Here is a 24,959-nt window from a genome sequence, read left to right on the forward strand (position 1 = left end):
TTTTATTTGCGAAAAATACCTATGGACACCTTTAAACAAAAGTCCTTAGCAGTTCCTCAAGCTACTGCTGTCATTGCTACACTTTTTTTTTGAAACAGACTCTGTTAGATTTCACAAATAAAAATTTACTGTTTGGGTGGTAATTGTGCATGTCAGGAATGGCTGGCTACCAAAGATTTTTCCAGTTGGCTGCCTTTCCACCCAAAAAAAAAATATTCTTACTGATTTTCTAAACTTTTGTGACTACCCAAATTCAGAATTTTTTATTTTTGAATAACACTGAAACACTTTGCTTCATAATATCTTTGTTTAGAACAAAGGCTGCTGGTATAAAATTATACTTGAAATACTGCCATTTTGACTGAAGTTTGTTTTTACATTATTGGGAGATCTGAAGTTTCCCAGGATTCTATATTATGAAGGTTTCATGTTTGCTGGAAATACGCTAGTCATAAACCTTTGCCAAGATGCACCAGTACATTTATGAACTGCCCCATTACGAGGAGCTGTAACGAAGCGGGTCTCCTCTGTATCTGTAAAGAAATGAAAGGAAGTCAGATGACAAATAAGCTGATCAGTTCGTCATTCTGATGATGCAGAAGATCAGTAGAAAACTCCAATTTAAATTCACTAACCGAACCAAAGGGTGTCCAGTCCTTCACGTTGTATAATGTATTAGAAGTTGAAAGACCAACTTCTGCTGACACCAGTTTCCACCATCCATCTCCATACCTCAGGTATGCTGCCTTCCTTCTCAATGGACTAATTTTTTTAGACTCAGCAGCAGCATCACAGGTGTTTGATAGACTTGTAAACAAGACCTGCTCCAAGTAAAAAAAACTTGGGTTCATCTCCAGGTTCTGGAGAACACTACCTTAAGAAGCCTACCTCTGGTCACCACAGGGCTGAACACTTCCCATTTCATCCTCTACAATTCAGCAGGATTAGTAGTGGGCAAACAGCACAGAGAATTGAAGAGCCCATTCTGTATTCAAGTAGGAGACATAAGAACTTTCCCATTCAATCACAGCCACAGGAATGGAAGAAAAAGTACAGTCACTAGAGTCAGGTTAAACAACAGTGTGGCTGGTTTTTAGTAGGGACACAGTTAAGTATGAGTACCCATGTCATCCAGGAAACAACAACCTCTTTTTACTCCTCAAAATTCAAGTGTCTATTCCAAGGCAAAGAAGCCAAGTAGTTTGAGTACAAAGGACAGCATATTTTTAGACATTACAAAAAAATTAGTGCTTCAGTCAACCAGTTATTTTTGTGCACCTACAAGCAATTTCAGTATGTCTGTAATATTTTCATATCAGTGGTTCTTCCCAGAAAGACTGTGGATAGCACTGAACCACCAGCCCTAAAAAGGGCTCTTTTTCATAGTAAAAGACCAGTCAGGGGTTTTCCAGGAGAAAAAAAAGGCAGAAGTTATATGATTTGAGCAAAGCTTCACTGAAAAATATTAATAAAGACTTTTACCTCAAAGGAAATACAGATGAAATGGAGTTCTACTCAGGAGTCTCTAATTATTTTTAATTTTTTTTTTTTAACAGGCTTAAAATAGGCAAATGAAGAAAGAGTATGTGGATATTATAAATAACGTAAGTCAGATAAGCTTACACAGTAACACCACAAACACACCGGGGGAAAGAATGCAGTAGTAACAGCAACTATAGGCAATCACCAAGCAATTAAACTTGCTTAATTCTAGGCAAAAATATTCATCCATCAAGTGTACAACTGCAACTGACAAAAGGATTCTAGTTGGGTACAACACAACCTATCAATACAGTTGCTTTTCAGAAGAGAGATCATCATCTCAACTGTGTGCACATGAGGTTCCTCATCTTGATTACAGTTAAAAATAAATACAGTGCTCTTGAACAAAGGCCTCAACACCACCAACAATTTCTTAGAAAACGCTCCTGCGAGGTAGGTTTATCATCCCCAAAAGAGATTTTCTCAGAGACTCACAGCTACTTAGTGTCAGAGCCAGAACATGTCCCCTGACTCTGTACCAAACCTTTTCCACTAGGCAATGTTCTTTCTCAGGTTATACTATTGCATTCAAAAAAGTTATTTTAAGACAACATATACGTTTAATATTACAATATAGCATTTCATAATAAAACAAATAAAACAAGAATACAGTGTAGCCCATCTTTGAGGTACCATTTCTCTCCTCTTCCCTCCTCTTCTGCCTGGAGATAACCAAAATAATTATGTGCTAATGAAGTTTTTAAAAATATGCACTGTAGGAATAGGTATGCAAGAGACTGGAAGTATTACGTGTCTAATCATAAAGAACATTTCTGGTATTTCTCTAGTGCCAATCACGTTTTACTTTAAGATGGTAAGCAGTTGCAGGGCTTCATTTTTGCAAGTTCAGGTCAATAACTCCAGTCAATCTCTAATTACTGCAGATACCTTTCCCAAGCTTAGTGCAACAGGATCTAAAACCACTTGCCTCCGCAAAGACTCTTAAAACACTTTTGCATCTATAGATTCAGCTCCCACATCCACTAAGTGAGAGTCTTGATTAAGACAAACACATGTGATCTCAGGTTTTAACAAGTCTCCATTTTCAAGTTTGACAACGAAGTGACTAACTCCAGTATTGGGACTGACAGAAGACAACTGAGACTTCGTTAAATTTGTTGGTAAAGTACAACTGAGATCTGAAACAAAATAACCGATCCAGCTCCTCATGTATGCTCCATGACTCACCACTAATACATTAGCATTTAATATATTAGAAGCTCCACTGTTACCAGCGCTACGTTCTATTTCACTGCAGTGGTTTGTCCAAGGGAAAACAAACTGTTCTTCACACAATCCCGAGCTTCTGCCTGCCGCACTGTCTTGCTCTTTCTGCTCCAATTCAATGGCTAGCTGACACAGAAATTCAAAAAAATCCCTTGCACGTTCTTTTACCTAAGAAGAAAATTCAGAAGAATACATCATGAAAAACGCGAGACGTCAGCTTTCAAAACTCTGAGAGAGAACTACTTCAGTTAAGAAATAAACATTTATCATAGACAAGTCTCAGAAATCAATGGTAAGCTACTGAGAATGCTGTAAAAATTCCTCTGTCCTCCAAAGCCAAGGCTGAGAGTAATTGCCATCATCCTTCTGCAAACCAGAGCTTCATGAGGACTCAACATCAGAATCAACAATAACAACTTAGTTCTAAAGAGATTCTATCAGGTCAAATAGTGTTTTTAGCTTCAAAAATAACTACCTGTGCCTAGGCTAAGCTCTCAATAAGCTGTTTCTAAGTACGCAAGAGCACAATGATAAAATGGCCTAGAAACCAAGGCACAAATAAATAAATACCATACTTCATCCAGCGTTTCTCCTCCAGAAGGTGTGAATGAAGGACACTGCTCTCCAGCAGCCTTTGCCATAGCCTTGAGGTCAGTCAGAGGCCTTCCTTCTGCAACACCATATTTCTGTAACAGGCAAGTTACAAAGAGCAGGTTTAGCAAGGTACGTCAAGTCTCCAGGATCACTTCCAATGCAAACATATCTTAACAGATTTGTTTCCTTGGATCCTCAAGCATAACATGCAAGCTTAGCTACGTTTTAGCCCAATACAGGAGTAAATACATGCGTGTGTGTGTATGCATATATACACATACATGCATGCGTGCGTGCATATATACACATGCATGCGTGCGTGCATATGTACACATGCGTGCGTGCATATGTACACATGCGTGCGTGCATATGTACACATGCGTGCGTGCATATGTACACATACATGCGTGCGTGCATATGTACACATACATGCGTGCGTGCATATGTACACATACATGCGTGCGTGCATATGTACACATACATACATGCATGCGTGCGTGCATATGTACACATACATACATGCATGCGTGCGTGCATATATACACATACATACATGCATGCGTGCGTGCATATATACACATACATACATGCATGCGTGCGTGCATATATACACATACATACATGCATGCGTGTATGCATATATACACATACATACATGCATGCGTGTATGCATATATACACATACATACATGCATGCGTGTATGCATATATACACATACATACATGCATGCGTGTATGCATATATACACATACATACATGCATGCGTGTATGCATATATACACATACATACATGCATGCGTGTATGCATATATACACATACATACATGCATGCGTGTATGCATATATACACATACATACATGCATGCGTGTATGCATATATACACATACATACATGCATGCGTGTATGCATATATACACATACATATATATATGCTGGGTAGAGAAATACATTAAGAGCAGCGTTGCATTTAAAGTACAAACAAATATCACCATCAGCCTGGTCTTTGCCTTGAGGTTTTTTTCCTACATCCTTGACACTCACTTTTAGCCTTCAAAATTCAAATGTGCCTGTAACTGAGGTGACATTGCCAACACGACTATATGTAGCTGTTCACGAGATAAACTTCCCTTACTTTCCATTTGCAGAAAGAGAACAGGGAACTATTTTTCACAAGTAAGAAACAAATACTTTCTCTACAGACCTCTAAAATCTCCACAACAGAGGAGGAGTCCATTTTAAAAATCAATTTTCTGAAAAAGGAAACAACCAAAAACAAACCCACCAAAACCCACAAGTGGTCTACCTATTGAAAATAAACAATAAAGCCTCCTCCCAGCTTTTCTGGGACATGCATTAGTGCTTTGGAAAGTGGTTTCAGAAAAAAAGGAAAGCAAAAAAGATCTTATAGATGACATGCTTATTCCTGAGACCTCCAAATGGAAGGCACACATCCAAGAAATGGTAGTAAGAACTGATATATACCAGCTGGTTATTCTGGATTACTAGAACTCCTATTATAAAACAATGTATTTTACAAGATAGGTATAAATGGATATGCATTACCAGTTTTGACCTTGAAGATCACTCCAAGGCACATCTCTACCAATTGTAAAACAAATCAATACTTCTCCCTCCAAATACTAATGCTTCACTATCACCTACATATGAAAAATATATTCAAATGGAATGCTTTGGCCTATCCTTGGAACATGTGAAGACAGGGAAAATGCTGCAGCTACAATGAGCATTGTGAGAAACTAAGAGCTAAGGCTGTACTGTCAAACATTACACACATTCCAGAAATCCAAGTGTTCATGAGCAGGATACAGACACACTCATTACTGAGGCTTTTTTGACTTCTATCTTCCCATCCACTTGCTATGGATATGCAATTAGCTGCCATAATAACTGATTTATTACAGTCTTCAGAGTTTAAATGTAACATTTACTTCAGCCTCTTGATCCCTTTCTCTAAAGCATAATATTGGCAATTTAAGAACACTAAGACAGACGTGACAAAATAAGTGCTCTGAAGCTGCTGAAAATGAAATCCTAATTTAAAGATTTTTCCAGACTTCTCTCATGAAAGCAAGGTATGAGAGGCTAAAACTTTCTTCAAATGGAGTCAATGCTCCATTTGAAGCAATTTGAAGTCAATGCTCTTTGAAAGGACTTTGCTTATTTTCACACAAGTCAAACCTAATTCCAGTTATCCATAGTAGTGACTTACAATCTCTGGCCTGCAGACACCGCACTAGCATTTCTATACATCCATACAAACACCATGAAAGGGAAGGGCGGGGGGAGAATTAAGATTGTCTCTAAAATTCTATATCTGTCATTTTTGAAAACATCAGGGGATAAAGCAACTAAAGAAGATTGGTAGGCATTTAACTTGCCAATTTCAGGAAAAGAACTGCAATTTCTGACAGAAAGAGTTGATCCAAATAAGAAATGCCACAAACACATTCGGCTCCTTAAACACTTACTTGCCTGCTGGCAATATGCCATACCACTTCTGGTTTCATAGCATCTCCTTATTTAAAATTCAGCAGACAATCTCAGTGCAACATCTGACGAGAGATTCATACTAGCAGAAATGGCCAGCATCTGAGTTTATTCTGATCAAAACATACTTAAAAACAGACAGGAGGTACAGTGATGCCTGTTATCTGACAGAGGCACTAACCAGGAAAGAAAATTGTCTCATGGGCAGCAGAAAGTTTTCTAGAAGTCTTTGTGCAAATGAAAAGGTATAAGCAGCTGAAAAGCCAACACTGAGTTGCACCATCAGGCTACAGAAGGTAGGCAGAGAAAGTGCCTTTAGCTCTTTATATATGGGGTTAGAAAACAGAACCAAGCTCTTTATTACATGCAATATACTTACCCTACAGGTAAATCTGACCATACTTAACCCATTAAGAGCATCACAGGTACAGCATTAATCACTAAATTTTGTGCTTGCTTCACAATTCTGCAAACAATTTGTAGCACCCAACATGAAGTGCTCCATTTTTAGTGATTAAAAACATACCAATTAGAGCTCTCCATTATTAAATCTACCATTTAATAAGCCAAGATGTCCATCAGCTGCAAGTTACATTTTTTAATTTTTCAATGCTCAATATTAAAAACAAATTCATTTGGCACTTACTCTCTCTCGAAGTCTTGCATCATACTTGACTTCCAAATCTTTGCAGAACTTATTTTTTCCTAGAATTGCAGCAGCAGTCTAAAAAGTGAATAGACAGTTGCATCAATGAGCTGTTTTTTCATGGGATAGCTAGATCATCTTACAAGACAACAGCCAATGTGAATTATGTTAGTAGCACCCAACTACCCAAATAAACAAGTTTGTTAGCTAGTAGTGTCTGTCAGAATTCGATATGTGGCCTACCTCAAGCCATAAAAGGCAGAAAAGCTGCAATCTTCTGAAAGTTCTTTCACAATTATAAGTCCAGGACAGTTAAAGATGCTTAGCAACCATGAAAGGTAAGCAGAAAGATGCACAGCAACAGCAGAATTAACCAGGATAAAAGCAGAATCTTCTCTTGAGTATACTGCTCACAAAGCAATCACACCAACACATTCCTTACTTGTAGTATGTAAGTCAGACTAACAAGCAATATGTTCCTAAAAACTGTTCAGTGAAATCAACTGCAAAAACCATAGCATCTAATAAATGAAATTACTTTCTGGCAAGGGGCTACTTAATGCATCTCAGAAATCAAGTATTTTTGAAGCAGTTAAGACACAGGAGGGTGTTTGCAGGCAGCCTACTGAAACATCAGCCTCAGTGTTACAAGGGAGAAATGCACTGGATGACATGCTTAGGGTGAGGAGGGGGGAAAATTTGCCTCATTGTAGTCATCTGCCTTTTGATAGCAGGGCCAAGAGACAGAGAAAACCCAAAGGGCTCAGTCTGCCTTTAATAACAGTCTGGGCATCTTGAATTCTGTGCTACGTGTCTTTTTTAACAAGATTTTATGACTGGCTTAATGTTTTGCTCAGGAAAGGCTTTTATGTTTCAAATTTAAATGTCAAAATTCAGATAAATAAGTTGTCTTGAATATGAGTAGCATGGTTTATTGTATGATTATAACCTGAAATCTCTCCAGGTCTGATGTCTTGTTCAGTACATAGCATAGACAACGTTCACTACCTCTGCACTAACTGATGGCGAGAACTGCAAATACAAACGAAGCTTCATTTACTGTGCTGAAATCAGAATCTGCACTGAAGCAGCAGCTAACTTCCTCACACCTTTCCAACACCACCCATTATTAGGATACCAGCATGCTTCAGAAACATTACTATTTTATACATGGAAAAGACTCCAGAGAATTTTTTTTTCCTTATTCTTCTTGGGAGTTAGTCTGCCCCAGTCCTGAACCTACCTTCACTACTGCAGAGTTCTTGTCTCAACAGCATGAGCATCTTGCAGTAGGCCCCATATTGCCCTGCAGACTTTGACGCTGTGCTCTGTTAAGCTTCTGAATCTTACAGAGTTACACTCTGTTCACGTGACATGCCAGCCTGCCCAATTAGTGGTGTTTTAATTTTCACGTTGCATGTCTGCTTGCTCTCTTCTCCACTGCTAGTTCCCGGAGCTAGTCTTTGAACATCCCTCCTAGGCTTATTCTCTCAAATCAGATTCTCTGCAAATACTCTCTGTGTTCCCTCACTTTGCACCTCTTTTCACTCTCAGAATTCCTACCCAGCAAGTACAACACCACATACCACCCTGGGTTCCAGGAACCAGTATGCAACCTCGACAACAGCTGATGGAGGAGATATTGCAAGGAAAACTATACTTTACCACCAACAGTTTAAGTATTGTTTTTTTCCTCTTTTGAAAGGAAATTTGTGCATTCCTCTCATACTTGAGCTATGAAGTGATATCATAGTAAAAAGACACCTCTTCATGTATTTGCAGCTGCCAAAGAAGGGAGTTCCAGCCAAATGGAAACTGCAGCCTTACACATCTTTGGAAGAACTTCCACAGTCTGCATAGCTTGTCAAACAAATGGCAAAACACATTTCACATTTCCTTTATGCAATTGAGGTCTGCCTTCTACATTATGGGAGTGCAAATGCTCTCATGGAAAAGGTCATCTCTAATACAAGGAAAGACATTACCCACCTCACTGTCAAGCAGCTCAGCATTCAAAACCAGTTCCCCTAAGGCACATAGCACAGGCAGTATTATGAACATTACAAATCACTATTAATGTTTTAAAATAGAATCACCACCATTCACATACTTAGAGGAAGCGACTTGTCAGGCAGTTTAAGACACATTTTAAGAACAACTAATCATTGCACTCCTCCTTCCCTGCGCTCCTCCCTCTCTAGTTTGCTTTCCACCTAAGCGGTACTGCTCCAATAGTTTATGCGACTGCGCTGCAAAACTGATCAGCAATATTCATGATTTATGTTTTAAGAAAAAAAGGAGATTTATGGCAGATTTTGTTCATCTGCTTTACAGCAAGGCTTTACAGACATTTGTAGCAGGACAACAAAGCAAAAATCAAGCAGCCATCAAGGCTATCAAGAACAGCTTGGTATTTCTAAACACACGAAGTCTACAAGTCTCCCAAAATCACAGTATCAATAAAAGAAGAAAGAATTAAGGATTAAGATTTAAAGATTAAGGAGACATGATCTTCCCAGAACAGCTGATCCATGCTTTTACCTTTAAAAGTTCCACTTCCCTAATTTTTCATAGAATCACCAGGTTAGAAAAGACCCACTGGATCACCGAGTCTAACCTATATAGGAAGGGTTAAACCGACCTTCACTGATCTAGAAAAGGCAATAAAATAGAACTTTAAAGGCAAAAATGGAACACTTCTAGAGATTGTTATGAAGAAGATATTATGGAGAAGATAGAAGACAAAACCTTAAAGCACAGATGCTTCAAAAAGCGGAGCGAACGCGTTTTAAAAAGCTCCTTATAATGAATAAGCAAAAGGAGGGGAATGAGGTTTTCTCCCTGGCAGGAAAGGGGGCATGGAGCAGAGCCAGAGGCTCGGAGCTTGGCATGGCTTGTGGGGGAAGAAAGCAGAGCGAACCTGAGGAAAAAAAAACCCATGGCAGCTCCTGTCCTCCCCTCTCAGCGTTAAATACTTTGTAAACTTGCACATAAAACCACATGTAATCCCACTCCGTAATTAACTTTTTTTCCCAATTTAACTTATGAAAGTAGTGTATCAAGGTGAGACGTGAGATATTATGTTCCTACCAAAATCAACCTCTGCACAATTTTACAGCAAATCTTGATCTTGTCTATGCTGCTCTGCCTTCCTCATAAAAACACAGCATACAGCCACAATGCCTAAGATCGTACAACAATACCTGAGCTGATTTGTTTTGTTTTCACAAAGAAAAAATGAATTCAATCTGTATTACCTCTAAATCCTTTTTGTTCTTTAAGCACAAACACGCACATATAAAATAATGGCAAAACCATAAGAACACCACTGCGTGACATCCCGTAAAACAAGCTGGCCTTCACCGTTTCCTGACTGACCTGTTTTCATTGAAATTTCCTTATTCAGAAAGGCCTTCTGGAATTCCACACAATTCAAACTGTAGTTCTAAGTCCATCAACTTTTGGCTCTCCTTCACTGTATTATTTTTGCATCATCAATAGCAAATAAACGCCAAAATACGAAGCTAACATTTACATTCATTTGCCTCAAGAAGCACTTGCCTGTTTTGCTCGAAGGAGGTCACTTGAAAAGACATGAGTAAACTTCACATTACTGAGAAATGAACCAGCAGCATCTGCTTGTCTGAAACCAGTTGCAGAGAGGGGCTCATCCACTCCTTGACCTACAAAATAAAAACTCATCAACATTAATACAGTTAAACTTTAGATCACTCAGCAGCTGAGCAAGTATGGCAACTGTAAAGAATCTGCTCAGTCACAGTAAAATGCTTCTGACAGTAAAGCCAACCATTAGTAAAAGTCACTGTTCCTCTGGTCTTCCCTAAACTCAGTCACAGAAATTGCATGAAAAAACAGAGTACAGGGTAGGAAGACAGAAGGATCAGTATCAATGATATTAACAGTAATGTATACGTATGACAAATTTAAACATAAAACAGAGGCCTACATTTTCTATGTTTGAATAGCCATTTTGAATCACTTGCCCTTTTTGAAATGGTCACTGGTTGGCTTCCTGCAGGAGGAATCTCCTTACTGAAACTAAAGGTCTGTAAAACAGATTTGTTGATTGTAAGTAAGAAAGACAACACAGTCGAGATTCTGGTGTTCATACTAAAATACACATAATGGAAAAACACGCACTTCAGAAGAATTAAGTCCTGACAAATATGAAATGCCTGCTCCTCCCCATTCCTCTACACTGACAACGACTCGAAGAAATGAGGCAACAAGGAGGGATTCTGTGTAATGCGCAAAGCAGTACACATCCCTTGCCAAGGACACAGTTTCACAAGAATTTTACAGCTGACAAACACAATCCGTTGAGGACTATTCCTCTTCCCTACTTCACCTCACACATTGACGCTAATGCTTATGCAGTTGTGCAATGAGTATATTAACTGAACGCACCTGAAAAAGCAACAACCCTTTCAAAAACTGTGTTCAGCCAGAGCAGTCTGTGAAACTAACTGGCCACAGAGCTCTAGGACAGCATTAAGAGAACCAGCACTTTGCCAATCCAAGTGGAATGAAACAGGTGTGCTCCTGTCACAGCTCAAGGAGGCTCTGGGAGAACCAAGAACTGTGGCAGAGGGACAAACCTGTAACAAATTGCAATGTCCACATTTGTATTGCCTATTTTGCTTTTGTGGGAAGTCAGCACAGAGAGAGTGCAATTCTCATCAGATCCAGAACGATGACAAGAACAATCTTCACCAAGCAAATGCACAATCATCTCTATGCTTCCAATAGCAAAAGACAGGACATCAGAAGTCCAGAACTTTTTGAGCACCCTGTCTGTAATTCAGCCATGTGAGAGCCTGTATCCCACCATTCTGGTATAGTTCTTGCACCTCTCAAAAGATAAGGTACACATGCTTCCATAAGAGTTTGCAATGATCGCTTATCTGTACAGAAAGGAGCCTAGAAGGGCACAAAATAACTAGCCACATCATCTACCAGAGCAGAGCTACAAATTTAAAAGACTCATTGGCACTTCTAAGAACATGAACTATGGGAGTATCGCCATGTTGCAAGAACTCGATATTGCAGTGACAAAACAGGTGGTAAAAACTGAAAGCAAAATTCTTCCTTACAGCACCCAGCACTGTATACGGCTGTTTGCTCAGAATAGAACCCCACTAGGTTCCTTATAGTGGTGAGCCTTGGTTTTCCTACAACAGACATCCAAGTAGCTCAGTGGGTTTAATTCTGGACGTACATGTGAGTAGTCAATAAGGAGAAGTCTGGTTTTAAATATTTTGTCTACAGACCACCTTCCTACAAACAGCTGGGACCGAACAATTCCAATTCCACCATTTAAACAACCTTTACTTTTCATATTTCCTCGCTCTGCTGGAGGCTTTTTTTTTTTTTTTTCCAAGTGACAGAGTACCTTCTTAAGACACCAGCCTCCTTCACAACATGACCTTTGTACATGCTTCTGCAGCTCCTTACCAACTCCATTATACAAACATGCACTTGGCTGGTTCTTCACCAGAGCTGCAGCTCTCGCTTCTCATCCAAGTCCTGGGAACTCTTTTCCCAGGCTTGATACTAGTCCGATGTAACACAGGGCTACAGGACACTCCGGCATCCTTAATAACAGGTGCTGCTATTACTTTATTTGATTACAGGTAACCTTTTCTTTCTCCCCATTTAAAAATAGGAACTATTCGAATACTCCTGTTGAGTATTAGAACATATCACTATTTGTTGATAGTCTGTGGAGAGCAACTTAGAATCTTTATAGTTCTCTACTGCTATCAAGCTAATGTGCTGGCTTACAGAGTCCTTAAGATTTACAATATTATTCCACAATATTAACATTTCATCTGTTGGTCAGAGGATTCCTCATTGTGTAGAGAAGAAATAGTTTCTGTCTCTAACAAACTAGTGGAATAACTAGTACTAACCTTGCAGTATCTTGTCTTTGTTGTATCTTGTTTCTCCGCTGAAAGAGATTATAAACAAAAAAAAATTCTTAACATTCAACGTTTTTTAGTGAACTTTCAAACCAATTATTAAATTAGATAGCCACAGGAGACAGGAAAGTGTGAAAATTAAAAAAAAGAAGGAGATAGAGTACAGCACAGCCTATTTTAAAAAAGATGTATTTGAAGACTTTACAATGAATCAAAAACATTTTCAAGTAGTCAGCTCCAATCATGCATTCAGTACTTATATTAAGACAAACCTACATGGAATAAAAGGAAGGGACTTAAATTTATCATAAATACTTCATAATTAATCTGTTATAATGATGCCTCCGTGCTGGAGAGAGGGAAGATGCAGAAAGACTCTGAAGTCCTCCTATGAAAAGCACGTAGCAGCCAGCCAGATCTTGTGCTTTAAAGGGAAGACAGTTCATGAGATTATCGAAGATGACAGCAGAGCAAGTTGCACACCTTGAAGTAACACAGCATTAAGAAGCCAGAGCTGCTGAAAAATACTAGAATGACCATTAGGATATTCTAATTCCTGAAGAACTTGAGAACTAAAACTGACAGTGTTTCAAGATTAGAGTGACTAAATACATGTGCAGATTTATTCCAGGGGAAGAACGTAACCACTAAACTTGACAGAAATAAAGTTAAGCCTGCTGACTTTGTCGAGACCCAAGTAAAATATCACGTGCTTAAGTTTTTGCAGTATTAAGGCCAAATGCGCTACTTAGTTTTTGTGGAGAGCACTATCAACGCTGATGGGTGGAAGTCCTCGAGATGAGTCCCAAACAGGTAATTGATCACGGAGGGCCAGTACTTCCAAGATAAAACACTGCATTTTAGCATACTTTAAACTCTACCCTGCACAGCAGGCAGCAATTTAATTCTTCAGGCTCACCCTATTTCCTGACAGTTACTTCCATCCTCCTGAGGAAAACACAGCAGATGAATGGAGTCCATCCCTCTGGGCAAAGAGCAGAATGTGCAGTTTTCCAACTGTGCTCAGTAGTGCTCAGAAAGCACAGCACATGCAAGCACAGTCTAATGAACGAACTCCCATGCATTTGCTGGTGAATGAACTGGGATTTTTCTGAAGAGTCTGCAGGAGTCCCACGTGATTTCAAGTTCAACAAATTGTTTCAGGTTCACATGTTTTCTAGCTGATACAAAAATAAGGCTGCAACTAGAACACCACATCAGCAGGTCCAGAGCTTTAAGTGAAGTCAAGAGTAACTCTTAATAGGAGGAAAGCCAGAAAAAAAAAAAAAAAAGTCATTGCTTCAGTTACAACAGCCAAATACTAAACTGCATTGTGCCAAAAGATAAATAAAAGTCTGGTTTTCACAAAAATTAAACAATTCACTGCTGTCAGTTGCAGGATGTTAGACCTACTTAGTCAGGTTAACCACAAGTCTTTGCCAATACCCACTGCAGCTTGAAAGGAAAAGTGACCTTAACAATTCTGAACAAGCCACAAATACCAGCGTTTAACACTTCGAATCACAAGATGGTTTGGGCTGGAAAAAGATCATACAGTTCCAACCCTCCTGCCACGGGCAGGGACCCCTCCCACCAGACCAGGCTGCTCAAGGCCCCATCCAACCTGGCTTCGAACGCCTCCAGGGATGGGGCAAACCACGACTTCACCTCTCCAACACAAAGCCCCTCATGCTATCACTCCATGACCTTGTAAAAAGTCCCTCCCCAACTTTCCTGTAGACTCTTCAGGTACTGGGAGGCTGCTCTAAGGTCTCCCCGTAGCCTTCTCCAGGCTGAACAACCCCAGCTCTCTCAGCCTGTTCTTAAGAGCAGAGGGGCTCCGTTCCTCCTATTCACTTCCCAGCAAAAATGCCAGACCGCCCTTCCCAAACGAATTCCTTGCCCCACCGAAAAACTCTTGGCAAAAGAAAAGGTGTTACGACCGGGTACGGACGAGCCCGCGAACAGCGCACACTAACAGGATACGTAACCCTCCCACTGGCAGCGCCCACACCGGCCCGGCCGCGGGACCGCCCGGGCAGCGCTCGTGCCCCGACGCGGAGCCAGGGAGCTCCGGGGGGTAGGTGCGGGTGTCTGCCTGCGCCTGTGGAAGGGGTGGCACCGCGGTACTCACTGCCGGACGACGGTTACCCCGAAGCGAACCATGACGCAGCCCCACCGCCTCCAACCGCACTGCGGCGCCCGCCCGTGACGTATAGCGTGACGTCACCGCCCCGCGCCCCGGGGGGCGGGGCGTGATCTAGGGTAGGCGGTTTGTGGAGGGGCGGGGCGACGGCTAGGGTGGGCGGTGCCTGATATGGGCGGTGGGACGGCTGGAGTGGGCGGGGCAGGGCGTTGCCAGGGCGAGGGTGGGCTGAGGTGGGGTGGGCGGGGCGTATGGTCGGTGGGCGTGCGAGGGAGTGGTTGGGGCGTGGGAGTGGGGGGGGAGTGGGCGGGGAGTGTGAGGATGTGGGCGAGGCGTGCGCTGGAGTGTGCGGGGCCTGTGAGATGTTGTTGGCATGAGGGGCGGAGCTTGTGGGGATGTGGGCAGGGCGAGAGATGGAGTGGGTGGGCGGGGCGTTGGAATGAGTGGGTGGGGCGTTGGAGGGAGTGGGCGGGGGGTGTGACGGGTGGGCGGGTGTGTATTTGGGGGGAGGGGCCTCGCCGCCCCCCGAGCACCGCACTCTCCTCCTTCCCCGAGGTCGCCGGTGCCTCAGGGAACGCGTCACGCCGGCCCCGCGGCTCACGCGACGGCCGGTGGGAGCGTGACCTGCGGGGGTTGCAGGAGGTTACGTCCCGTGCAGAGGATAGGGACAACACACGACCAATATAATCAAGTGAAGCCGTTTTATTGAGATTTTACATTACATTTATACCCCTCTTCAGCACGGGCGAGCCATGGTGTTACAAGCTGATTTGTCAGTTCTCCTTTAGCAATAAACAATCATTGTTTACCTACAGTATTATGCTTTCCCATGAGAAACGGCTATGTGAGCACTCTGGTCTACAAAATAACAAGTCAAGGACTACTGAGGAAAACTTCCCGTGAGAAGTGTGAGGAGTACAAGGCAGAGCAACTTTCTAATAATACAGAGAGAAACCTTAAAGGCAACGTGTCCTCCACAGTGACTAATTCTTTTACAAGGCTAACTTTATTCAGGTGCAGAAGCTGGGTTGTGCACGTCTAAATATCCGTGCCCATTTTGATCTAAAAATTCCTCAACAGTCCTGCACAAAAGGGTCTGGTGTGTTTCACCAGCCCTGTGTGGCATAGAAAAGCATGGAATCATGGAATGGTTTGGGCTGGAAAGAACGGTAAAGTTAATCCAGCTCCACCCCCCTGCCACGGGCAGGGACACCTCCTACCAGACCAGGCTGCCCCAATCCCCATCCAACCTGGCCTTGAAAACTTCCAGGGATGGGGCAGCCACAACTTCCCTGGGAAACTCTTCCAGTGCCTCACCACTCTCATGGCGAAGAACTTCTTCCTAAAGTCTATTCTAAATCTGCCACCCCTACAATTTAAAGACATTTCCCCTCATCGCAAACATTCCTCTCATGCTTTTGTAAAAAGTCCCTCCTCTCCTTTCTTGTAGCCCCTTCCATTACTGGGAGGTCGCTATAAGATCTCCTCTGAGCCTTCTCTTCTCCAGGCTGAACAACCCCAACTCTCTCAGCCTGACCTCATAAGGGAGGTACTCCAAACCTTCTGATCATCCTTGTAACCCTCATCTGGACCCATTCCAACAGTGCATTATAAAATCCACATTTTAGAAACTAGCATTTTGTTTCCATCCTAATTTACTTAACTGACAAGTCACAATCACAAGATACTGCCAAAAAAGCTGATCAATTGAAACACAATTATTGGATTCTATAAGATGATCAGATGCTGGCTCTTGTTAGAGACTTTGGAAGCGCTTTTACTGTAAGCTGCAAAGCACGACTAACAGAAAGTTTTAGTATAGGCTAGTGAATTCTAACTTAACTGTGCCTATTAAGGTGCTTTAGGAAACATGATCAATTCCCACAGGAGAATATAAGCATGGAATGCTGGTGTTTCTGTATGTCTTTCATAACACATTCACTGCAGAGCACAAATAAGAGAACTTTCAGTCTAGGCTTGTAAACTGTAACCATGGCTATTAAGGCGTCACTTCAAAATATCAGAGCATTCAGCACAAGACCCCACGGAACTGCTACGATGAAATGCTAGCTCTGGTTAGTCTTCTCTGGAAGTGCTGTCATTGCAAGGTGCAAAGCATAACTAACAGAAAGTTTTAGTATAGGGTACTGAGTTAAGACTTAACTGCGCCTAATAGCGCGGTTTTGAAAAAGAGAGAATCTCCCACAGGGAAGATGCAAGCATGGAATGCTGCTGCTTCTGAATAGCTTCTCTTAGAGCGCTTTCAGTGCAAAGTAAGAATTGTAGATCTTTCAGTCTCGGTTTGGGTACTGAAACATCAAAATGGCTACTAAAGCATCACTTGCAAATTTCATACCGTTCATCACAAGGACCGCAGGGAAGCTGCTACCATAAAATTCTGGCTCTCGTTAGAGTCTTCTCAGGAAGCGATTTCACTGAAAGCTGCAGAAGCACGAATAACAGAACGTTTTAGTATAGGGTTGAGACTTAACTGCGCCTAATAACGCAAATTTGGAAAAGAGAGTATCTCCCGCAGGGAAGATGCTAGCATAGAATCTTGCGGCTTCTGAATGTCTTCTCTTAGGCCGCTTTCAGTGCAGAGCAAGACTTGCAGAACTTTCAGTCTCGGCATGTGTCCTGTCACATGAGAATGGGTATTAAAGCGTCACTTCCCAATTTCATACCGTTCAGCACAGGGACAGCAGGCAAGCTGCTACCATCAAGTCCGGGCTTTCGTTACAGTCTTCTGAGGAAGAGCTTTCACTGCAAGCTGCAGAAGCACGACTAACAGAACGTTTTAGTATAGGGTACTGAGATGAGACTTAACTGCGCCTAATAAAGGGATTTTTAATAGAGAGTATCTCCCGCAGGGAAGATGCTAGCATGGAATGCTGCAGCTTCTGAATGTCTTCTCTTAGAGCGCTTTCAGTGCAAAGCAAGACTTGCAGAACTTTCAGTCTCGTCTTGCGTACTGTCACATCAGAATGGGTATGAAAGCATCACATCAAAGTTTCATGCCGCTCTGCACAAGAACCGCAGGGAAGCTGCTACATCAAATGCTGGATCTTGTTTGAGTCTTCTCAGGAAGCGCTTTCACTGCAAGCTGCAGAAGCACGACTAACAGAACGGTTTATGTAGGGTATTGTGTTGAGACTTAACTGCGCCTAATAACGGGATTTTGGAAAAGAGAGTATCTCCTGCGGGGAAGATGCTAGCATGGAATGCTGCTGCTTCTGAATGTCTTCTCTTAGAGCGCTTTCAGTGCAAAGCAAGACTTATAGAACTTTCAGTCTCGGTTTGGGTACTGAAACATCAGAATGGCTAATAAAGCGTCACTTCCAAATTTCTTACCGTTCAGCACAAGGACCGCAGGGAAGCTGCTACATCAAATGCTGGCTCTCATTAGACTCTTCTGAGGAAGCGCTTTCACTGCAACCTGCAGAAGCACGACTAACAGAACGGTTTATAGAGGGTATTGAGTTGAGACATGTGTGCCTAAAAACGCGAATATGGAAAAGAGAGTATGGCCCACGGGGAAGATGCTAGCATGGAATGCTGCTGCTTCTGAATGTCTTCTCTTAGAGCGCTTTCAGTGCAAAGCAAGACTTGTAGAACGTTCAGTCTCGGCTTGTGTCCTGTAACATCAGAATGGCTATTAAAGCGTCACTTCCAAATTTCTTACCGTTCAGCGGAAGGACTGCAGGGAAGCTGCTACCATCAAGTCCGGGCTCTCGTTTGAGTCTTCTGAGTAAGCGCTTTCACTGCAAGCTGCAGAAGCATAACTAACAGAACGTTTTATCATTGGGTACTGAGAGGAGACTTAACTGCGCCTAATAATGCGATTCTTGAAAAGAGAGTGTCTCCTGCAGGGAAGATGCTAGCCTGAAATGCTGCTTCTTCTGAATGTCTTCTCTTTGAGGGCTTTCAGTGCAAAGCAAGACTTGTAGAACTTTCAGTCTCGGTTTGGGTACTGTAACATCAGAATGGCTAATAAAGCATCACTTCCAAATTTCTTACCGTTCAGCACAAGGACCGCAGGGAAGCTGCTACATCAAATGCTGGCTCTCGTTAGACTCTTCTGAGGAAGCGCTTTCACTGCAAGCTACAGGAGTACGACTAACAGAACGGTTTATATAGGGTATTGAGTTGAGACATAAGTGTGCCTAAAAACGCGAATATGGAAAAGAGAGTATCGCCCACGGGGAAGATGCTAGCATGGAATGCTTCTGCTTCTGAATCTTCTCTTAGAGCGCTTTCAGTGCACAGCAAGACTTGTAGAACTTTCAGTCTCGGCTTGCGTACCGTAACATCAGAATGGCTATTAAAGGGTCACTTCCGAATTTCATACCTATCAGCACAAGGACCGCCGGGAAGCTGCTACCATGAAATGCTGGGTCTCGTTAGAGTCTTCTCAGGAAGAGCTTTCACTGCAAGCTGCAGAAGCAGGACTAACAGAACGTTTTATTATAGGGTGCTGAGTTGAGACTTATACTGCGCCTAAAAGCGCGAATTTAGAAAAGAGAGTATCTCCCGCGGGGAAGATGCTAGCATGGAATGCTGCTGCTTCTGAATGTCTTCTCTTAGAGCACTTTCAGTGCAAAGCAAGACTTGTAGAACTTTCAGTCTCGGTTTGGGTACTGAAACATCAGAATGGCTATTAAAGGGTCACTTCCAAATTTCATACCGTTCAGAACTAGGACCGCAGGGAAGCTGCTACCATAAAATTCTGGCTCTCGTTAGAGTCTTCTCAGGAAGTGCTTTCACTACAAGCTGCAGAAGCAGGACTGACATAAAGTTTTCTTATAGGGAGGTGTGTTGAGGCTTATACTGCTCCTAATAACGCGAATTTGGAAAAGAGAATATCTCCCGCGGTGAAGATGCTATCATGGAATGCTGCAGCTTCTGAATGTCTTCTCTTAGAGCGCTTTCAGTGCAAAGCAAAACTTGTAGAACTTTCAGTCTCGGTTTGGGTACTGTAACATCAGAATGGCTATGAAAGTGTCACTTCCGAATTTCATACCTTTCAGCACAAGGACCGCAAGGAAGCTGCTACCATGAAATGCTGGCTCTCGTTAGAGTCCTCTCTGGAAGCGCTTTCACTGCAAGCTGCAGATTCCCTCCTAACAGCAAGCTTTAGGATAGGGTACTGAATTGTGACTTACTTTCGCCTAATAAGGCGATTTTGGAAAAGATAGTATCTCCCGCGGGGAAGATGCTAGCGTGGAATGCTGCTGCTTCTGAATGTCTTCACTTAGAGCGCTTTCAGTGCAAACCAAGACTTGTAGAACTTTCAGTCTCGGCTTGGGTACTGTAAGATCAGAATGGCTATTAAAGCATCACTTCCAATTTTCATACCGTTCAGCACAAGGACCACCGGGAAGCTGCTACCATGAAATGCTGGGTCTCGTTAGAGTCTTCTCAGGAAGAGCTTTCACTGCAAGCTGCAGAAGCACGCCTGACAGAACATTATATTATAGGGTACTGAGTTGAGACTTATACCGCGCCTAAAAACCCGAATTTGGAAAAGAGAGTATCTCCCGCGGGGAAGATGCTAGCATGGAATGCTGCTGCTTCTGAATGTCTTCTCTTAGAGCGCTTTCAGTGCAAAGCAAGACTTGCAGAACTTTCAGTCTCAGCTTGTGTCCTGTAACATCACAATGGCTATTAAAGCGTCACTTCAAAGTTTCATACCGTTCAGCACAGGGACCGCAGGGAAGCTGCTACCATCAAATGCTGGGTCTTGTTAGACTCTTCTGAGGAAGCGCTTTCACTGTAAGCTGCAGAATCGCGACTAACAGAACATTTTAGCATAGGGTACTGAGGTGAGTCTTAACTGCAACTAATAACACAATTTTTGAAAAGAGAGTATCTCCCGCGGGGAAGATGCGAACATGGAATATTGCTGCTTCTGAATGTCTTCTCCTAGAGCGCTTTCAGTGCAAAGCAAGACTTGTAGAACTTTCAGTCTCGGCTTGTATCTCGTAACATCAGAATGGCTATTAAAGCATCACTTCCAAATTTCATACTGTTCAGCACAAGGACCACAGGGAAGCTGCTACCTTCAAATCCGAGCTCTCGATGCAGTCTTCTGAGGAAGCGCTTTCACTGCAAGCTGCAGAAGCATGACTAACAGAACGTTTTAGTACCGGGTACTGAGGTATGACTTAACTGCGCCCAATAATGTGATTTTGGAAAAGAGAGGGAAGATACTAGTATAGAATGTTGCGTCTTATGAATGTCTTCTCTTAGACCGCTTTCAGTGCAAAGAAAGACTTGTAGAAATTTCAGTCTCGGCATGGGTCTCATAACATCGGAATGGCTATTAACGCATCACTTCAAAATATCATACCGTTCATCACAAGGACCGCAGGGAAGCTGCTACCATAAAATTCTAGCTCTCGTTAGAGTCTTCTCAGGAAGCGCTTTCACTGAAAGCTGCAGCAGCACGACTAACAGAACGTTTTATATAGGGTACTGAGTTGAGACTTAACTGCACCTAATAACGCAAATTTGGAAAAGAGAATATCTCCCGCAGGGAAGATGCTAGCATAGAATCTTGCGGCTTCTGAATGTCTTCTCTTAGGCCGCTTTCAGTGCAGAGCAAGACTTGCAGAACTTTCAGTCTCGGCATGTGTCCTGTCACATGAGAATGGGTATTAAAGCGTCACTTCCCAATTTCATACCGTTCAGCACAGGGACAGCAGGCAAGCTGCTACCATCAAGTCCGGGCTTTCGTTAGAGTCTTCTGAGGAAGAGCTTTCACTGCAAGCTGCAGAAGCACGACTAACAGAACGTTTTAGTATAGGGTACTGAGATGAGACTTAACTGCGCCTAATAAAGGGATTTTTAATAGAGAGTATCTCCCGCAGGGAAGATGCTAGCATGGAATGCTGCAGCTTCTGAATGTCTTCTCTTAGAGCGCTTTCAGTGCAAAGCAAGACTTGCAGAACTTTCAGTCTCGGCTTGCGTACTGTCACATCAGAATGGGTATGAAAGCATCACATCAAAGTTTCATGCCGCTCTGCACAAGAACCGCAGGGAAGCTGCTACATCAAATGCTGGATCTTGTTTGAGTCTTCTCAGGAAGCGCTTTCACTGCGAGCTGCAGAAGCACGACTAACAGAACGGTTTATGTAGGGTATTGTGTTGAGACTTAACTGCGCCTAATAACGGGATTTTGGAAAAGAGAGTATCTCCCGCGGGGAAGATGCTAGCATGGAATGCTGCTGCTTCTGAATGTCTTCTCTTAGAGCGCTTTCAGTGCAAAGCAAGACTTATAGAACTTTCAGTCTCGGTTTGGGTACTGAAACATCAGAATGGCTAATAAAGCATCACTTCCAAATTTCTTACCGTTCAGCGGAAGGACTGCAGGGAAGCTGCTACCATCAAGTCCGGGCTCTCGTTTGAGTCTTCTCAGGAAGCGCTTTCACTGCAAGCTGCAGAAGCACAACTAACAGAATGTTTTATCATTGGGTACTGAGATGAGACTTAACTGCGCCTAATAATGCGATTCTTGAAAAGAGAGTGTCTCCCGCAGGGAAGATGCTAGCCTGAAATGCTGCTTCTTCTGAATGTCTTCTCTTTGAGCGCTTTCAGTGCAAAGCAAGACTTGTAGAACTTTCAGTCTCGGTTTGGGTACTGTAACATCAGAATGGCTAATAAAGCATCACTTCCAAATTTCTTACCGTTCAGCACAAGGACCGCAGGGAAGCTGCTACCATCAAGTCTGTGCTCTCGTTAGCGTCTTCTGAGGAAGCGCTTTCACTACAAGCTGCAGAAGCACAACTGACAGAACGTTTTATCATTGGGTACTGAGATGAGACTTAACTGCGCATAAAAACGCGATTTTGGAAAAGAGAGTGTCTCCCGCGGGGAAGATGCTAGCCTGAAATGCTGCTTCTTCTGAATGTCTTCTCTTAGAGCGCTTTCAGTGCACAGCAAGACTTGTAGAACTTTCAGTCTCGGCTTGCGTACCGTAACATCAGAATGGCTATTAAAGGGTCACTTCCGAATTTCATACCTATCAGCACAAGGACCGCCGGGAAGCTGCTACCATGAAATGCTGGGTCTCGTTAGAGTCTTCTCAGGAAGAGCTTTCACTGCAAGCTGCAGAAGCAGGACTAACAGAACGTTTTATTATAGGGTACTGAGTTGAGACTTATACTGCGCATAAAAACGCGAATTTGGAAAAGAGAATATCTCCCGCGGTGAAGAGGCTATCATGGAATGCTGCAGCTTCTGAATGTCTTCTCTTAGAGCGCTTTCAGTGCAAAGCAAGACTTGTAGAACTTTCAGTCTCGGTTTGGGTACTGTAACATCAGAATGGCTATGAAAGCATCACTTCCAAATTTCATACCGTTCAGCACTACGACCGCAGAGAAGCTGCTACCATCAAGTCCGGGCTCTCGTTAGAGTCTTCTGAGGAAGCGCTTTCACTGCAAGCTGCAGAAGCACGACTGACAGAGAGTTTTAGAATAGGGAGCTGAGTTGAGACTTAACTGCGCATAATAACGCGAATTTGGAAAAGAGAGTATCTCCCGCGGGGAAGATGCAAGCATGGAATGCTGCTGTTTCTGAATGTCTTCTCGTAGAGCGCTTTCAGTGCAAAGCAAGACTTGTAGAAATTTCAGTCTCGGTTTGGGTACCGTAACATCAGAATGGCTATTAAAGTGTCACTTCCGAATTTCATACCTTTCAGCACAAGGACCGCAAGGAAGCTGCTACCATGAAATGCTGGCTCTCGTTAGAGTCCTCTCTGGAAGCGCTTTCACTGCAAGCTGCAGATTCCCTCCTAACAGCAAGCTTTAGGATAGGGTACTGAATTGTGACTTACTTTCGCCTAATAAGGCGATTTTGGAAAAGATAGTATCTCCCGCGGGGAAGATGCTAGCGTGGAATGCTGCTGCTTCTGAATGTCTTCGCTTAGAGCGCTTTCAGTGCAAACCAAGACTTGTAGAACTTTCAGTCTCGGCTTGGGTACTGTAAGATCAGAATGGCTATTAAAGCATCACTTCCAATTTTCATACCGTTCAGCACAAGGACCACCGGGAAGCTGCTACCATGAAATGCTGGGTCTCGTTAGAGTCTTCTCAGGAAGAGCTTTCACTGCAAGCTGCAGAAGCACGCCTGACAGAACATTATATTATAGGGTACTGAGTTGAGACTTATACCGCGCCTAAAAACCCGAATTTGGAAAAGAGAGTATCTCCCGCGGGGAAGATGCTAGCATGGAATGCTGCTGCTTCTGAATGTCTTCTCTTAGAGCGCTTTCAGTGCAAAGCAAGACTTGCAGAACTTTCAGTCTCAGCTTGTGTCCTGTAACATCACAATGGCTATTAAAGCGTCACTTCAAAGTTTCATACCGTTCAGCACAGGGACCGCAGGGAAGCTGCTACCATCAAATGCTGGGTCTTGTTAGACTCTTCTGAGGAAGCGCTTTCACTGTAAGCTGCAGAATCGCGACTAACAGAACATTTTAGCATAGGGTACTGAGGTGAGTCTTAACTGCAACTAATAACACAATTTTTGAAAAGAGAGTATCTCCCGCGGGGAAGATGCGAGCATGGAATATTGCTGCTTCTGAATGTCTTCTCCTAGAGCGCTTTCAGTGCAAAGCAAGACTTGTAGAACTTTCAGTCTCGGCTTGTATCTCGTAACATCAGAATGGCTATTAAAGCATCACTTCCAAATTTCATACTGTTCAGCACAAGGACCACAGGGAAGCTGCTACCTTCAAATCCGAGCTCTCGATGCAGTCTTCTGAGGAAGCGCTTTCACTGCAAGCTGCAGAAGCATGACTAACAGAACGTTTTAGTACCGGGTACTGAGGTATGACTTAACTGCGCCCAATAATGTGATTTTGGAAAAGAGAGGGAAGATACTAGTATAGAATGTTGCGTCTTATGAATGTCTTCTCTTAGACCGCTTTCAGTGCAAAGAAAGACTTGTAGAAATTTCAGTCTCGGCATGGGTCTCATAACATCGGAATGGCTATTAACGCATCACTTCAAAATATCATACCGTTCATCACAAGGACCGCAGGGAAGCTGCTACCATAAAATTCTAGCTCTCGTTAGAGTCTTCTCAGGAAGCGCTTTCACTGAAAGCTGCAGCAGCACGACTAACAGAACGTTTTATATAGGGTACTGAGTTGAGACTTAACTGCACCTAATAACGCAAATTTGGAAAAGAGAATATCTCCCGCAGGGAAGATGCTAGCATAGAATCTTGCGGCTTCTGAATGTCTTCTCTTAGGCCGCTTTCAGTGCAGAGCAAGACTTGCAGAACTTTCAGTCTCGGCATGTGTCCTGTCACATGAGAATGGGTATTAAAGCGTCACTTCCCAATTTCAT

General features: G+C 42.8%; 1 protein-coding gene across 3 annotated transcripts; it reads right to left on the reverse strand.

The window, feature by feature from the left end:
• Positions 1-1,515: 1,515 nt before the first annotated feature.
• On the reverse strand, positions 1,516-14,680 carry LOC138723833 (fructose-2,6-bisphosphatase TIGAR-like). Of its 3 annotated transcripts, none has more exons than XM_069863219.1 (7): positions 14,596-14,680; positions 13,381-13,717; positions 12,453-12,490; positions 10,081-10,202; positions 6,520-6,597; positions 3,345-3,455; positions 1,516-2,937 (listed from the first exon to the last, which is right to left on the reverse strand). In XM_069863219.1, the coding sequence occupies exons 2-7, from the start codon at positions 13,440-13,442 to the stop codon at positions 2,485-2,487; spliced, it is 864 nt and encodes a 287-aa protein (XP_069719320.1). In that variant the 5' UTR covers positions 13,443-13,717; positions 14,596-14,680; the 3' UTR covers positions 1,516-2,484. The 3 variants fall into 3 exon arrangements, with proteins under 3 accessions (XP_069719320.1, XP_069719311.1, XP_069719329.1); XM_069863210.1 differs by having other exon boundaries at positions 13,381-13,446; positions 14,596-14,652; XM_069863228.1 differs by lacking the exon at positions 13,381-13,717 and having other exon boundaries at positions 14,596-14,676.
• Between the last annotated feature and the right edge of the window lie 10,279 nt (positions 14,681-24,959).

This window comes from Phaenicophaeus curvirostris, chromosome 1 (assembly GCF_032191515.1).
Source record: "Phaenicophaeus curvirostris isolate KB17595 chromosome 1, BPBGC_Pcur_1.0, whole genome shotgun sequence".
Lineage (NCBI taxonomy): Eukaryota > Metazoa > Chordata > Aves > Cuculiformes > Cuculidae > Phaenicophaeus > Phaenicophaeus curvirostris.

Bases quoted from the DNA above. Each gene is read 5' to 3' on its own strand.
- LOC138723833 (XM_069863210.1), bottom strand. From the start codon at position 14,627: ATGGTTCGCTTCGGGGTAACCGTCGTCCGGCA. The intron at 12,491-13,380 runs GTGAGCCTGAAG...AATCTCTTTCAG, and splicing joins AGTAACTGTCAGGAAATAGG to CGGAGAAACAAGATACAACA. The intron at 10,203-12,452 runs GTTAGTACTAGT...TTTATTTTGTAG, and splicing joins CAAAGACAAGATACTGCAAG to GTCAAGGAGTGGATGAGCCC.